The sequence below is a fragment of the Trachinotus anak genome, unplaced genomic scaffold (genome assembly GCF_046630095.1).
Source record: "Trachinotus anak isolate AG129_WGS33_773 ecotype Australia unplaced genomic scaffold, CSIRO_AGI_Tana_v1 ptg000025l, whole genome shotgun sequence".
NCBI classification, from domain to species: domain Eukaryota; kingdom Metazoa; phylum Chordata; class Actinopteri; order Carangiformes; family Carangidae; genus Trachinotus; species Trachinotus anak.
Window position 1 is genome coordinate 20206023 of NW_027273876.1, and position 15522 is coordinate 20221544.

Consider the following 15522-nt stretch of genomic DNA (forward strand, 5'->3'; position numbering starts at 1 on the left):
ATAAACACATAAAAAGAGACACAAAACGTCACCATCACAACAACTATATACATTATTCTTCATGAAACAACAGACTCATTACTGATGGGCTAGGACAGACTTGTTGTCACAGAGTTACACTGCATTCAGACCCCTTCCACTTTTCCACATTTTGTTATGTTACAGGTGTGCACTTTTCCACATTTTGTCAATCAGCTGAATTTACCAAAGACTGACTCCAGTCAAGGTGTAGAAACATCTCAAAGATGATGATGGGAAATGGAACCTGAGCTAAAGTTTAACTGTCACAGCAAAGTGTCTGAATACTTGTGTAAATGTGATATTTCAATTTTTCCTTTTTAAGGCGTCTCCAAAAAAAAAAAAACATGAAAAATTCTTTTTACTTTATCATGATTGAATTTAGATTGATGAGGGAAAAAATGAATGTAAATGACCAGTGGTGATTCTACAGTTTGATGGGGCCCTCCGCAAAAAAATGCCAGATGACACTTCCAATCAGCAGTCATCATTTATCACCATTATGTAATAAATACATAATCAATAATCAATACATAAAGCCCTTTTAAGGAGGTTTCCTACCGGGTGACGTTGGCAATTTAGCAATTTTCTAACTAGATTTGGCAACTTTTAAATGAAATGCAAATAAATTCCAGTACTCTATTCATAACACTAATACTTCAGTTACACAGACTGTGCAACAGTCTGTGTGAAACAGTGTTTAATATTAATAATATTTATTGATATTAGAGTTGCATTTAGATGCACATTGAGGGGCTGCTTGACAAAAATAGCTAATTATATAGGTAATTACAGTCAGTTTAGTTTAATTTAATTATCTTTAGATACAAAAATTTTATAATCTTGTATGTATGTGCAGGCTTTACTGAAAATAGTTGGCAACACTGCTCCTAAGATGTCGTTGGAAATCATACAGGAAGTGACATGGGGCCCCTTTGTGGAGGTTTTCTACTGAGATGGTCATTTCAAATCGTCCACTAGTGGTTTAAAGGGGATGGAGCCACATTTTGAGACAGCGCTGTGGAGTTAAGTTTGTCAGCCCTCCAGAGCCCCCCTAATAGCCTGGAGCCCCAAGCACTTTCCTGCCTTACCTGTTCACAAGCTGCATCTCTGGCTGCAATGTAATGATGTGAAAAACTGACGGGGGCTCACCACTTTCTGAATGCACTGTATATTGAGAGGTGACTGTTGTGTCAGTGTGAACTAAGATATCTTGTCTCTCAAGATTTAATGCTGTCATGCTCAGGTGTGAGTCTCTTAGCACTGACCCAAAAGTGTTGTGTGTTTTTACTAAATAGTTAACATTGGTCCAAATGAAGTCTTCTTTTTGTTGGAGGTGATGGTGTTGATTTGTCGCATTCTTGATTTTTCTCAGGAGCTCTCCATTGTCTGATCGGGTTGTTCTTCTGTGTGACTTAAGGTATTTGTGTCCTGGAAATAAATCATCTTTAAACTCCACTTTATCTCTAAAATCAGGACTGACACTGAGACCAAGCTGTTTGTGGTTGGTGGCAATATTCTTCTCCCCATTGGATAAAACTTTCTCCAACATGACTTGACTAACATCTCCAGATTTCATGTTTGGGCAGTTGAAACGAGCCTCTTCTCCCACTGCTGCCGCCACAGTCTGCTGTGTTTGTATCACAGCTGTTGGACCTGCATGGAGGGAGTGAAAATACAGTTCAGTTTAAGATCTGAGCTTCCAGCTGTGTGTAAGCAAAAGTATCACTGCACAGCATTGATTTGTAGAAACTACAATTTGATGAAATCTGTCATCACATGGCATCAAGGCCACGTTTTATTACACTGAGCACTCAAAATAAAATTAAAAAAAAATTAAAATTCCATGAAATCTGGACTGGACCTGTATTCTGACCTTCATGATGACTGCATTAAAAACACATGCAGCTTTAACTATTTCATTCTGTTGTTTTTCTCACGATCCAAAGACAAGTGTTGCAGTATTCAAGTCTTACTTGAAGAGAGCCTATGAAATCCTAATTGTGCTCCATCACACCACATACAATTCAATTTATGAAGTTGTGTTGGACATGGTGAGTTAGGGCGACCATTCACTTGTGACTCTGGTATCAGAGAAATATATACAAGGTTTAACTGAATTGTAATAGAGGAACTATGAAAGATCACCTGTGGCCCTTTTAAATGAAAAATTTGATGGAAATGACTTCATTGTTTGGGTGGCTGGAAAAAACATAAATAAAAGAAATAATTCCTGATAATACTGAATGCAGTGTAGTTTGTCCCACATTTGCACCTACAAGTAGCAGCTTATATCTAAATATATGTAAAACAAATGCTTCACCTTCAGTCTTTATTATGTCAGAGTTATCCTGAACTCAAATGTATTTGAGAAAATTTATTTTGTTTTTCCAGCAACTTAAAATCAAAGAATTTATTTGCAAGGGGAAAATGGGTAAAATGATTTCTATGTGTCTTTGTTATTAATATAATGTATTTCAATTTATCTCCATATGCATATTTTCTGTTGACACCGTGTGTTGGTGTTCTCATGTAACATTTGATGGCCGCTCAAACTGAAGCACTTGTCTTTGGAAAGTGAGACAAATTATGTACTAAAGTCATCACAACAGCTCACCACTTACAAGTTTCTCAATTTGCTTGAATCATAAACCACACAAATACTACCACCAGCTGACTGTCTGAAATGATAACTTTGTTATTAACAGTTAAAAGCCTTCATATCTTTACAGGTATTTATAGACCTTTGCGTAGCTGTAGGATTATCAACAGTTTCTGGCTCAGGCTACACAGTCATGACCACTAAATGACAAAAGAGGATTTTGTTTTGGGTCCAGTTTGTCATTTATCTTCAGGTTTACATGATGTAACCAGGCAAAGCAATGTCCAACAAACAGATATGAATGAATATCTGCATCTTATGCCCACAGATGAAAGAACATGATCAATACGTTTTCATTTAGGTCCATTGTTAAAAAATACTTCTAATATGTCAGCAAAACATCACCATCAAAACCATACTGTGTGCATTGCTCTTTATGAAACGCTGGAATCACTGTCCACGAACCAGGACAGACTTCTTGTTATTTCCTACAGCACCACCTAGTGAATTGGTTAGGGGGCAGTGTTGTTGTACGCATGTGTTTAGAACAAAATGGGTTTCAGGCTACAGCGGCGGTGTCATGAAAACCTTGGTTGCTAGAAATACAGTCCTGAAAGTCCTGAGACTGCAGCCTTCAGGCCTGCAGAAACATGCACTCCCATTGCACTGCCATTCCCCATCCAACCAGCAGATGCCCTCAGACCAGATAATCCCCCCCTCAGTACTGAAACCAGCCATTTCCACCAGCTTCCTGCCAGATTCATGCCTTTGCTGCCCAGCTTCACCTGCTACCTGATCCTGGGACCCACTGCTGCCTGTTTCCTGTTTCTGCTTGTGCCTGTTACCTGACTCTCTTCCTGGGGTTTTGAGCTTTTGGCCTGTTTACAACCAGCCAATCAGCCTTGTTCACGTAGACTCAGTTGCCTTGACTATCTGAACGCCTGTTCACTCTGTGTTCATTAAAGGCTCTTTCTGGATCTGCCTGCCTGACAGTCTGTATTTCCATCATGCACTCTACATGAACTGTGACACTAAAGTCAAACAAAGGCATTAAAATAAGTTATTTTAAAAAAAAACACAAGTCAAAATAAAAAGATATACATTTGATTTTAAAAGACTAAAATCAAGTAGAAACTAAGCTAAACCAAATAAAACAGAATAAAAAAGAGAGGAAGAAACTATAGGTCAGTGCAGGATTTAAATGAATGTAGATCTGAGTCCATAAAACGGTGGAGGTGCAGCAGTGAACGTGTCTTTGATGAAGATGTGAATTAGAGAAGAATGAAAGAAAACCTCAAAGTGAAACAGAATTTTGTGCTGAGATGGAGTCAGATTTCACCTGGAGCCTGAAATGAAGTCAGACAGTAATGATGCACTAACACTGAACGTCTGTGTGCTGCTTCCCCCCTCTTCCTCCAGGAAGTACTACAAGCGTCTGAAGCAGTCCTTCACCCAGTTCTGGGCAGTGATGCTGGTCACTAGAGACACCATCAAGAGACGCCACTGGAGGAAGGTAGATAGTAGGGTGGGGGGGGCTCATATTTATTGTGCTGTAAATCTTTGCTCCAACTGTTTCATGACAGCAGTTTAACATATTTGTAACAAGAAAAGTATGTCCATGCCCTCAGTGATCACACCCTAACCTCCATGTTTGGGTTCAAAGAGTAATTCTTGTCTCCTTTGTTTGACTGTTGTGTTGCCTGTACCATGAAGGCAGCACATGTGTCATGAGTCCCGTATACATAGTTCGCTGTCAGACTCATGACATTTGATTTATTGTACAGACTGGCATTAGTAAAAGGGTTGTCTCGACCAAAATAAAAAATAAAAAAATTCTCAAGCACCTGTCTGTGCATGTAGTTTTGGTTTTATTCATTCAGGTTTTTAGATATTAAACCACCTTATAAAATCACATCCCTTTCTTTTAACGAGCTTCTTATCTTGCATTCGTCACTTGGGCACACACACACACACACACACACACACACACACGCCCTGCTTACACCTCAGCCACTTGGACTTCAACCCCTCTCAGTGAAATCTGAAGCAGCGCTGCATCTCTCATTCCACCCTCTGTAACCTGTCCCTCAGACCTCCAGCTCCACCGCGGAAACAGGTAGGCTGCTTCGCTTCCTTTTCACCTTCTGCGTCAGATCAATGAGAAAAAAAAGAAAAAGAAATGTCTTCAGCCTTTTCAATGATTTGAGTTGAGATGTGGTTTACACCATGAAAACAATGCAAGCACAGAGGGTCATGACAGAGGAAACAACACATACACACCTCTTTCACCTTGTGTTTGATCTACTTTTCTTCTCTAAACTAAACTAAACTAAACTCACAGTTTTCTTCAGTTTTTTGTTAGTTCCTTTTGTTTCACTTGTGTCAGTGTCAGTCTATTTGCTGTTATTGTTTTATGAGGCTTGGACTCTGAACACTGGAGCTATCAGGCGTCTTCTCCCAGGCTGCCTGTGTCAGCTGTTCAGGCCTGGGTACATGAACTTTACCTCAGAATAGTGAGTGTTTACTGAATACACAGGTTCATATTAGAGTTTGACAAACAGAAAGTCGGTGTCGTCACTTCTGATCCAATATAATTACATTTGTTTTAAGGGAACAAATTCATTCTCATTTCTTGTCTGTACCTGAATTAACATTTAGATTTGATTCCACTCGTGTTCAGAGTCTTAAATAAAACTTTATTTTCCAAATAATGTCCTGGAAACTGGCTGATGTGTATCCATAATTTCTTAGAAAGTTTGTGTAGAAAGGATTATGCAGACAGTGTTAAGTTGGTAATATTACCAATTAACTGAGCCAACCAGCTGAACATGAAAATATGTCAAACATGTTTTTCTGTGTGTTGTTGTTGTGTATTATACCTGGGTTTACATGGATGTCTGTGAGGTTCCTGACTAGTATATATACAGCCTATATATACTGTATGTAACAGTTCTGTGGCTTTAGTGGAACTTTAAAAGTGGGAGAAAATGACCCTGATGATGTCATAGTGATGTCATCAGGGTTATCTCAGCTTGGATTTTTTATCTGAGCGTCTCCACCACACCACTTGCCATGTCTCTAGGCAGAAAGGATTCAACATAACATTATGTAACATAGAGTTGCATTATGGGAAGTGTAGTCCAGGGATTTAGGAGCTTAGGGAGTAAAAATCTGAATATTGACCCTTTTTAATATCTCACCTAAGTCCCAGCTCCTCTTCTTTTAGTTGAACATTTCATGTCAGGTGAAAAGTCAGGGATAATAAAAATCAATTGGATTCATCCTCTGGGGAAGATGAATGACTGCACAAAAATGGCATCCTATAGGTGCTGAGATATTTACCTCTGTAGTGGACCAGTGGTTTGCACAGATACCTAGAGCTCTGGGTCCAGATCAACTGGCCTGTGTGGCATTTGCTTGTTTCCTCTGTTTGCTCTGGTTTCCAACCACAGTTCAATAACATTGAGTCTAGGCCAACATGGAAATTCATGAGATGTAGAAGCTTTTGTTTGTTTTACTGGACCAAAATTCTTAACGTGTCAGTGTCATTAGATAAAATAGTCAAGGGATCACCTAAATCAGTAGCATTCATTACCAGGGAATCATGGATATTTGTACCAAACATGTGCTAATTCATCTCGTAGATCTGAAGCTTTTTCTCTGGAGAAGTGAAAAGGGATTACCAAAGTCGTGAGGATACGTCCTGTGGGGATAATCAATAGGGGAAGCAAATTCCTTAACAACCCATACAACAGTTGTTGAGATATTTCACTCTGACCAAGGTTATGATTGGTGCCAATGACTCAGTTCTTCCAGCGGAATATCTTAGGAAATGAACACACGTTGGTTGTAAAGTAAGATGTAATTTAGTGGCGTTGTTGTGATCCAGCGAGTCAGAGGGTGTGTTGATCTGTTTTGATTTGTGACACTTGTTTGATTTGGGAAGGTCAGCCATTATAAATCCTCTCATGTGGAGGGTTGGGCTTGTTGGGCCTGTGTGTTTGCAAAGACCCATTCTCTGAGTTATTTTATAACTTTGTGATTGTTGAACTGAGGCCATGACAAAAGAATAGTGTTTGCTGCAGGAATACTTGAGCACGCCCATGTTTAATCTGTAATGCATAGCATTTATCTGTATCAGTCAGGTCAACACCATAAACAACTGACCATGGAATAGAAATGTACAGATATAAACCAGGAAGGACAGAGACACATGAGGTGGTTCTGATCGTAACTGTAATCATATCTGAGTGTTGCTGATGAGCTGTGTTGACGTGACTCCCCTCAATGAGCTGTAAACCTCCTGATAAAAACCAAACTTTATGGACTTTTGGAACTGTGTGGCCTAGTGTGTGAGGCGGAGCAAAAGCGACTGTGGGTGTTGCAGGAGTATATAAGAAGTGTATCTAAGAATAGGTCTGAGTGAACACACTCCTCAGGGAGGAGAGGATGAGGGAGTGTTGAACGTACTTCATGTACCTGGATAACAAGGGGGATAACTCACCTGAGGAGTTACACAGTGGATCCACAACCAGCCTGAGGTGAAGGATGCTAGATCAAGGACCTCTAGATTATGAAATGAGATCATGCTGAACGGAATACGACCAGCAGTGTGACTGACTGGCTTCATCTCAATTTCAATTTCAGGAATTTCACGAAAGGATCAAAGTAAAAACTGTGACAAAGACAAAGTCCGTGTCTCCAGGAATGGTAAGACATCAAACTCACTGATTTAATACCATATTACAGAGAATCTGGTGTAACATTTCATCTAGTTTCTGCTGTGATAACTGGACTGTAATATTTGCTTTGTGTTGTTTTCCTGTCAGGACGTGGGGATGTTGGAGATCCCTGCTGAGCTGTCAGCCAGACTCCGCAGTGCAGCAGGTCTGCTCCATAAACAGCTAGAGGACTGATTTGATAAAACTGCAGTTTGCACATACTCTGCTGCCACAGTGTTTCCATGCGTTTTTTCACTGTAGTTCCCGTCTCTCTCCACCAGGGGGGCAGCATCCGTCAGGGGTCACAGAGGCTGCACCTCCGCAGGTGAGGGCAGAGCACAAGCTCACCCTGCCTCTGGATATAGACAGATACCCGTTCTCTCGCTATGCCAAGTCTGTATTACAAGTGAGTAAAGCTGCACATACATGCACATATTCACAATCCAGTCCTGGTCTTCTACACTGTAAAATCAGCTCCAGGTGGTTGCCACACAATAATCCATTGTCATATTCAGATATTTGTCGTACAGAAACGCAGTTTTTATGTTGGTCCACTGTTGTGCTTCCTGTTGTATAAGCTAAACTACAGCTTATCACGTCACACAGGTTTCTTCAGGATCAGTGACTCTAACGTCTCGTTCAGATGTGTTAGTATGAGCTTTGTTAAATAAAAGGAGACAGGTAGCATTTCAAAAATAAGAACATAGTAGAGGAAGATGTCTGTGTTAGTAATTGTGAAAAAACTTTGCTCAAAATAATTATGTAGCTGCTTTTAAAGCAAAATTAATTAACTTTTTGTCTGGACAGCAACAGTGTCCTATGATCGTAAATGTTGCTGACTGACTGACTGAGTGATCGTAGTTCTACCATGGTTCAGCTGAATGCTATGTGACCAAGTTGGAGTTTCCCCATTGGCTGCTGCTATTTCGAAATCAGTTGGTGCAAACAGTTTCTATTGGGGCTGTAGACTGTATCATAGACTGTAAATAAAGGTGGATGTAGCCTCTGGGATGTCAACCACAGCTTTCTGAAGAGCAGTTTTTAAGCTTTTGAAATGATTGGAGTCTGCACACAGCAAAAATGTCTGTTTTGTGGAAGGTGTCATGTTTAACCTACTTGTATTTAAACTAATGCATTAATGTCTAAATCTACAGTGTGTCCAATGGAGAGAACTCTTAACTTTTAGCATATAAAAGGTGTTGGTTTTTGCACAAGATTTCACCAATGATCTACCAGAGTTTGTTTGCGTTTTATATTATGAAATGTCTTAAGTTTCCTAAAATTGTTTCTAATAAAGACTCATTGGGAGTTATTCAAAAGAAAAGAAAAGAAAAGAAAAGAAAAGAAGAGAAAATTCACACACACACACCTGAGTGGGTGAAAGAAGATGGATTTTAATTCCTGTCTATCTTCACCTTGTGTCCTCAGGATACATGGTGCCAGCCTCAGGGATACCCCCTCCAGAGACCCCTCACCTCTCTGGAGCCTGAAGATGCCAGAACTGCCCTGGACATTTACAAACTGGTACATGAGAGCAATTAGATCATATCAGATTATGTTAAGAGTTCTTCATTCAGCTGCTTTATTAGTTTGGATCCTTTTTCTCCTCAGATCTTGAGGTTTACAGGTGAGTTGGACCTCGGCAGCTGGAAGGAGCAGATGTTGGGTAACTACATTGTGGAGAAAGGCCAGAGCACGCCCGCCCTGAGGGACGAGATCCTGACCCAGCTAGTCTACCACACATGGGGTCTGCAGGAGCAGGACAGCCTGAGGGGCTGGCTGCTGCTGGCCTGCTGCCTCAGTGCCTTCACCCCCTCACCAACACTGGACAAACCGCTGCTCAAGTAGGTGGAACGGTTTGGTTAGCCCTTTATTACCAACAGGGTTAGTGGAGGGTGTATTATACCTTTAATGACTAATTAACCTTCTGTTGATGATTTAATCCTTGAAATACTTGTTTCTAGTCTACATGTTGCTTTCAGTCAAGTCATCTCAGGGTCTATAGGTCAGATCTGATGCTATGACAGCATCTTTTTTATGCTAACCACAGGGGGGGACCAAAGACACATATAAAAATATTGTAGTGTCTTTAATTAATTTTGTGATCTTTTGTTGCAGTTGTTTTGTATTGATTGCGGTTACTGAAAGTTGTATTGTGTTTTCAGTCACCTTTTTGTAAATGTCCAAGTAGAGAGTAAAAAAAACGTTCCACGTATCACTACCACTACTACTAACGGGAATAGTAACTTCACTTAGATAACACCAGTCAAACACCAAACACATAAATGATTGGTTTTAAATCAAACTTATGTGGTGTTGTAAGTAAGAAAATAAAATTTAATATAAATCAAAACACCTGCATTCATGTCGGTACACTCAAGGGTTTTGCTGCTACAGCCGGACACGCTCTCATATGACAAGTTAATAGCAAACAGATATTGCAGCGTAACCAACACAGTCATTTAAATGCATTATGTGTGTTATAGTTACACAGGCTCACTTTAAAGCTGCACTGAGAAATATTTTTATGCCTCTCCACCAGTGACAGTCAAGGCCGGAGTTCATCCGGCCGTCCCACTCTAGGGAACGTAATATTTCAGAAATGTTTTGAGGCAGTGTCTTCAAATTTGGCGTAAACATTCACATGGACTCAAGGATGAACTGATTAAGTTTTGGATGTTCAAAGGTCAAAGGTCACTGTGACCTCACAAATATTGATATATATATTTATATATTGATATATATATTTATACAAATTTTACATAAATGTGTAATTGGATAAAATGATGAAGTGATGACATTTTATATCCAAAAGGTTAAAGGTCAATTTCACTGTGACATCATAAAAACACCCCTGCTCAATGCTGTAAGGAACAGAAGGAAAGATTGTCACCATATTACCAGACTCCCTGCAACTGTTCTGGTTGGCTGTGTCATACAATCACGAGGTGGTAATCTGTTGGTGTGAGACGTGCTCCCACCTACTGGAAATATTTCGTTTAGTTTAGGTGAGAGGCAGAGCCTGGTAGAGCGTGCAGGAGAAATCATAAAAATGTTGACATCACAGCCACTTGCAAGCTGTGAATTCTCCAGTAAATATTTGACTTTGTTAGGTGAACATAAATCTGACAATAAATGCTAAAGTTGCTTTGCATCCAATTGATGCACAACACACAAGCTATCAACTTTACAAGGCCATACTTTGTTAAATGTGTTTTATTTTTAGCTTGATGTGGAATTGAAATGGCTAAAAACACTGACCAATGCAGCTTTAGATACAATATGTGTCACACCACAAGCCTATAGTTTGATTTACTATCAGCTCTCTAGAAAACCACTTTATGTGTCTAAACATAACTCAGTATTTCTCTTCCAGGTATGTGTCTGACCATGGTCCAGGGGACTACCGCTCACTGTGCCAACACAAGCTGCTGACATCTCTACAGCTCCCCGCTCCCACTGCCCGCGTCTACCCACCCACCCAGCTGGAGTGGACTGCCAGCCAGAGGAAGGGCACCATGCTGCTTGATGTGCACACCTTCAATGGTGAAAGTGAAAACTGAAGCTTTGCCATGAAACTGTTCTGATTTGTCTGCCTGGAGCTCCAGTGTCAAGTATCTGCTTTCATGACATCCTCTGATATTCTTTTCAGATGAGATGCTAACAACTGAAGTGGAGTCATGGACCACGGGGGAGCAGCTGACCTCATGGTTTCTCCATTCCAGGTGCTCATCTAGTTTCAGTCATGCATTGTATTTCCTGTACCTCCCTTATTCTAACTGTGTATCCTCCCTGATTTTCCTGCTCCATGTGCTGTTGGTGTTTCACAGAGGTGTGTTGGAGGGGGCGCAGGGCTGGTCTGTGTCTCTTCTGACTGATGAAGGCTGGTCTGATCTGGCTGGTTCAGATTTTGTCATGGACCTGCTGGCTGGAGTAGAAGCTGAGGCACTGCCTCCACCTGGAACGCCCTCCTCTACGAACTCGGACTATCTGTTCAGCCATGGAGACAGGTAGAGGAGGGAACAAGTGTGTAGTTTTTCTGGGGCCAATCCAGGCTTACCACAGTAAGCATCTCTGTGTCTCTTTCCCTCCAGGATGCTGGCTACAGATGTGGAAGACTTCATCCCACCTGCACCTCCAGTGCAAGCTCCTGGGCTGCCTCCTTTTGAGGGAAGCTCCTGGAGAGGAGATTATCCACAGGAAGGTAGGTGTTATGGCCAATCTGTGGTTTCAGCAACTGCAAGGCATGTGCCAGGCTCTGCATGGCAGTAAGCAGTTCAGAGTTGTGCCCCGCTGACCGAAGGCTTCACCCCATTTTTATACTTTCTGATATACCTCTGGCCCTTTGTTTGAAGCTTCACAAACATTCCTCTACAGATGAAATAACAATCAGGGTACAATAAAAGGCAGGTAGTGATCTCAGGAATTTACAACTGGGTGTGATCTCCTGTGGGGATCAAGATATCATCCTGTCATCTTCCCTATACCCAGGAAGTTATTTACAGTGGGGACATAACAGTAGGATTCACCAGGTCATCCTTTGATCACTATAACAGTACACAACTAAGGCTACAGACTAATTACATCAAGTATAAGATTATCTCATTGTTACTACAAAGCATAGAAAGATTCTGTCACAACTGCATATTTCTACCACAAGATTTGCTTATGTTCACTTGGAGGCTTGTATGATGGAGTTAACAGGGTGCCAAGGTCACGTATGGCAGCCAGAGTTGGCTGCAACCACATCAGCAAATTTGGTGATGCTGATACAAAGATGGTGGTAACAAGTCATTTTAGTTTCTATATTTTAAGTCTACTAATGAATCTATCTAATTTATTCAGCTGAAGGTGACACAGATTCACACAATGTACATAGTAGTCATGATGGTGGGGGCTCACGAGCAGGTAGTTCCAGCCATGGTCAGCTACAGTACACATACAGCACATGCGTTGTTCTAACCTCTTTGCTCCACCTGTTTGCAGGGCGTGGTCGACAGATGGATGCTTACGTTGATGACTTGTTTTACTCTGTGCTTGACCAAGGACCTCAGGTCAGTGATGTCATCAGATTTATTTCATGATGTAAACTTTAACCTGTGATTAGTGTGAAGGTTGTGCTTCCCTATTCGTCAAAACCCGTTCACTGGTCCCTGTTGGATTGTGTGTCCCTGGTTGCATCTGATTACTGACAGTGTGGTGTGACTGGGTTGTGTTTCCTGCTGTCGTTGCAGTAACCGCACTCCTTGTCTCCCACAATGTAATGTGGTCACTCATTCACGTTTGTGTGTTTATATGTGTGCGTGTGCAGGACATGGAAAGAGTAGCCACACTAAACCGTAGGATGAGAGGAGGAGGGGGGATTGGACCTATGCAGCCTGGCATGTACGCAGCTGGTAGGACAACTGGATCTCATCTACACAACACTATCCCTTATTATCACTTCGTGTCCTGTAGAGTTGCCTTGCAAACATTCTCAATGGCTTTTTTTCAACCTGAAAAGTGAAAGTGAAAAACTTTACATTATATTTAAAAAAATCTAAACATTTTTTTTACACATTTTATTTTGTTGTCAAAAACAAAACTCCCTGATTATATCATCAGTAAATCTTGTTATACGCTGCAGGGAGCTACTGAAAATGTGAAATAACTATGAGTAATTTGTTTTCATGTGTTTGTTGCTTGTTTTGTTGTTTTATCCTTGTGAAGCACTTTGTAATCTCTGGTTCTGATAAGTGCTACATCAATAAACTTTATTTTTATTACTATTATTACAGATAATAGATCTTCCCAACCTTTTCAAAAATATTGGTAGCCCATATCTGACTCTGCGACAATACGGAGGCAAAATAATGCCTTCTCAGAGCAGTTTTTATTTTAATAATAATGATTGAACACTTGGGACTGAACTGAAAGTGAAGAGTAAATGTGACCTATAAAACTGTTTTTCAGGTATGCCTATGACAATGCCAACCTATCCTATGGGTAAGTAGATGGTTCATGTGACACCATCAAGAATAAAATTGTGTCTAACCTGTTGGAGAGATTTTCTCAAGTCTTGAATCTGTTTCAGAGGAAACAGGAAAACACTGAGTGATCAGTTGTTTTTTTTACCGTGTCGTGTCCCTCTAGGGATACCAGTTAACCCCCCAATGCCCACCTATGGTCCAGCTCCCATGATGCCAACCATGCCAACCATGCCAACCATGCCAGGTAATCTCCCTACATGACCCTTTCATCAAGTGAATTCAGGACACGCAGAGACAAATCTAAATTTGACATGTTTATTTTGATAACTTTTTACGAGTCATTAATTTAAATGTAGCTGATTTCCACCTGACAACCAGTTTCTAATCATCCCAACACAGCCATGATGATGAGTCCAGCTCCCATGCCTGTTCCTCCTGCCACTGACCCCATGCAGACAGCAGCACAGCAGAGCCTCATCAACCAGCAGGCATTACTTATGGTGAGCAGATGCGCCCTTAGCATACTGTCTCTATAGCATGATGGTAAATTCTTTCATCCTATATTTGCCCCTCGACCCATGTTCACCTTGCCTCTCCTCAGGCGCAGCAGATGACCATGCAGGCGATGAATCTGTCCCAGCAGCAGATTCAGGAGCAGCAGAAGAAGCAGGAGCAGCAGCTGAAGAAGGAGGAGCAGAGAAAGAAGGAGCAGGAGAGAAAGCAGCAGCAGCAGGAGGAGGAGGAGAGGAGGCAGTGGAGACGACAATCCCAGCGGCGCTCCAGGGAACGCTCTCGCTCACCTTCCCCTCACCTTCGAAGTCCGTCACCCCCACCTCCCAAGCCCAAAACACCTGCAACTAAATCCACCTCTACCTACAGGAAGCCTGAGCCAGAAGTATGTAGTTTACATTTTCATAATGTGCTTGTTGACATATCCTTATCTTTTTTTTTTTACTGCTTTCTCTTTTTTACAGTTTCTTCTACAAACTATTTGTGTCTATTTGTGTATCAGATTTATACCCTCCCATCTGGCTGTTGTTTTCTCAGTGTTGTAACCTCTGTTTTTTTTTGTTACCTGTTACTTCTGCAGTGGCCCAGTTTCCTCATGTGGATTATTTATATTTGTGAAGTTGCATGCTGACGATGTTCTATATTCACCAAAAAAAAAAATTCTTAAAGTCAACAAAAAAGACCAAAGCCAGTGTTTTACTTTCTGACTCCACTACCTTTTATGTGGCTCTCAGACCCAAACCCATTGGTTCCCACTGGGGACAGAAATTGTTAAAGAGGCCATTGGAGGACAGTGTGTTTGTTGGGGCCTATTTTCAGCGGTGGATTAATACACATTAAGCACTCTAGTCACTCTTTCCAACAAAAGGATGACACATGTCAGATTGAGGCCTAAACTACAGTGTAAGTGCTCATGATAATGAAGGAACTAGGCTGGGTGATATCCAAATATATATAATATCTTGAGAAAACTGCAAAATAAATGAGTAAATATAAATTTTAAAAATATATAATAAAAAAATACTAATAATGGGGTGGGAAATATTGCGATATTCAATATTATTGAATATCAGCCCTAGGCACATAGGAATAAGATATATCGAGCTTTGGATACACACATCATGTTAGAGATATACATTCATTGTTGGTTTAGCCCTGCACTTTGGATTTGTTCACAATAAAGAAAAATATGCAACCTTATCCTTTAATTTCCTAAATGTCAAACTCTGATGTCATTGGGTGTGTTCGCCTCGGTGTGTCCATTTCTTCCACAGCCACACAGAGAAGTGGACTTACCAGATCCCGATGACCTGCAGTCTTTCGATGAAAAGAGGGAATACTTCCAAAAGATCGGTGGGTTGAGCTGACAAAGAAATCATAGAAATACTGATATTATAAATTGTAAAATATAGAATCACTGATGTTAAAATGCTGTGCATAACACTTTAAATCATCACGCTGACAGTAATTTTCCAGTGGAAGTATTGGCTTCCCTCGTTCCTCACCATCTCTCTCCTCCACTGTCCTGAAGGCGCTCAACCCCACAGAAAAACCAATGCCCCAAAGCCTCGGCAGCGGCCCCCCTCCAGCCCACCCAGACAGCAGCAACGCTCCCCACCATTACCGCGTAAATCACCCCCACCCACAGCAGCCAAACCTGAAGGTAAGAAGATGAAACACAGGGCCAGACAGTATTTTGTGG

The 15522-nt window shown here is 41.0% G+C and overlaps 2 protein-coding genes across 6 annotated transcripts in view; both read left to right on the forward strand.

Moving 5' to 3' along the window:
• The window catches only part of LOC139608828 (unconventional myosin-XV-like), a 35639-nt gene extending 31159 nt beyond the window's left edge, over positions 1 to 4480 (forward strand). For 2 of the 3 annotated variants that reach the window (XM_071462925.1, XM_071462926.1), the window contains exon 17: positions 4040 to 4479. In XM_071462925.1, the coding sequence (XP_071319026.1) occupies positions 4040 to 4211 (172 nt within the window). In that variant the 3' untranslated portion in view covers positions 4212 to 4479. Of the gene's footprint in view, positions 1 to 4039 lie in introns of all 3 variants that reach the window. The other variant, XM_071462924.1, reaches the window with a different exon arrangement.
• A 163-nt stretch (positions 4481 to 4643) lies between these two features.
• Positions 4644 to 15522, forward strand: part of LOC139608827 (unconventional myosin-XVB-like) — a 29032-nt gene continuing 18153 nt past the window's right edge. The window contains exons 1-18 of one of the 3 annotated variants that reach the window (XM_071462921.1): positions 4644 to 4736; positions 7268 to 7330; positions 7450 to 7507; positions 7623 to 7747; positions 8770 to 8865; positions 8953 to 9185; positions 10718 to 10887; positions 10994 to 11066; positions 11172 to 11351; positions 11436 to 11545; positions 12328 to 12395; positions 12653 to 12737; positions 13294 to 13326; positions 13474 to 13554; positions 13710 to 13810; positions 13912 to 14205; positions 15095 to 15173; positions 15352 to 15483. In XM_071462921.1, the coding sequence (XP_071319022.1) occupies positions 7328 to 7330; positions 7450 to 7507; positions 7623 to 7747; positions 8770 to 8865; positions 8953 to 9185; positions 10718 to 10887; positions 10994 to 11066; positions 11172 to 11351; positions 11436 to 11545; positions 12328 to 12395; positions 12653 to 12737; positions 13294 to 13326; positions 13474 to 13554; positions 13710 to 13810; positions 13912 to 14205; positions 15095 to 15173; positions 15352 to 15483 (1921 nt within the window). In that variant the 5' untranslated portion in view covers positions 4644 to 4736; positions 7268 to 7327. Of the gene's footprint in view, positions 4737 to 7032; positions 7162 to 7267; positions 7331 to 7449; positions 7508 to 7622; positions 7748 to 8769; positions 8866 to 8952; positions 9186 to 10717; positions 10888 to 10993; positions 11067 to 11171; positions 11352 to 11435; positions 11546 to 12327; positions 12396 to 12652; positions 12738 to 13293; positions 13327 to 13473; positions 13555 to 13709; positions 13811 to 13911; positions 14206 to 15094; positions 15174 to 15351; positions 15484 to 15522 lie in introns of those variants that run through there. The other 2 variants (XM_071462923.1, XM_071462922.1) reach the window with 2 other exon arrangements.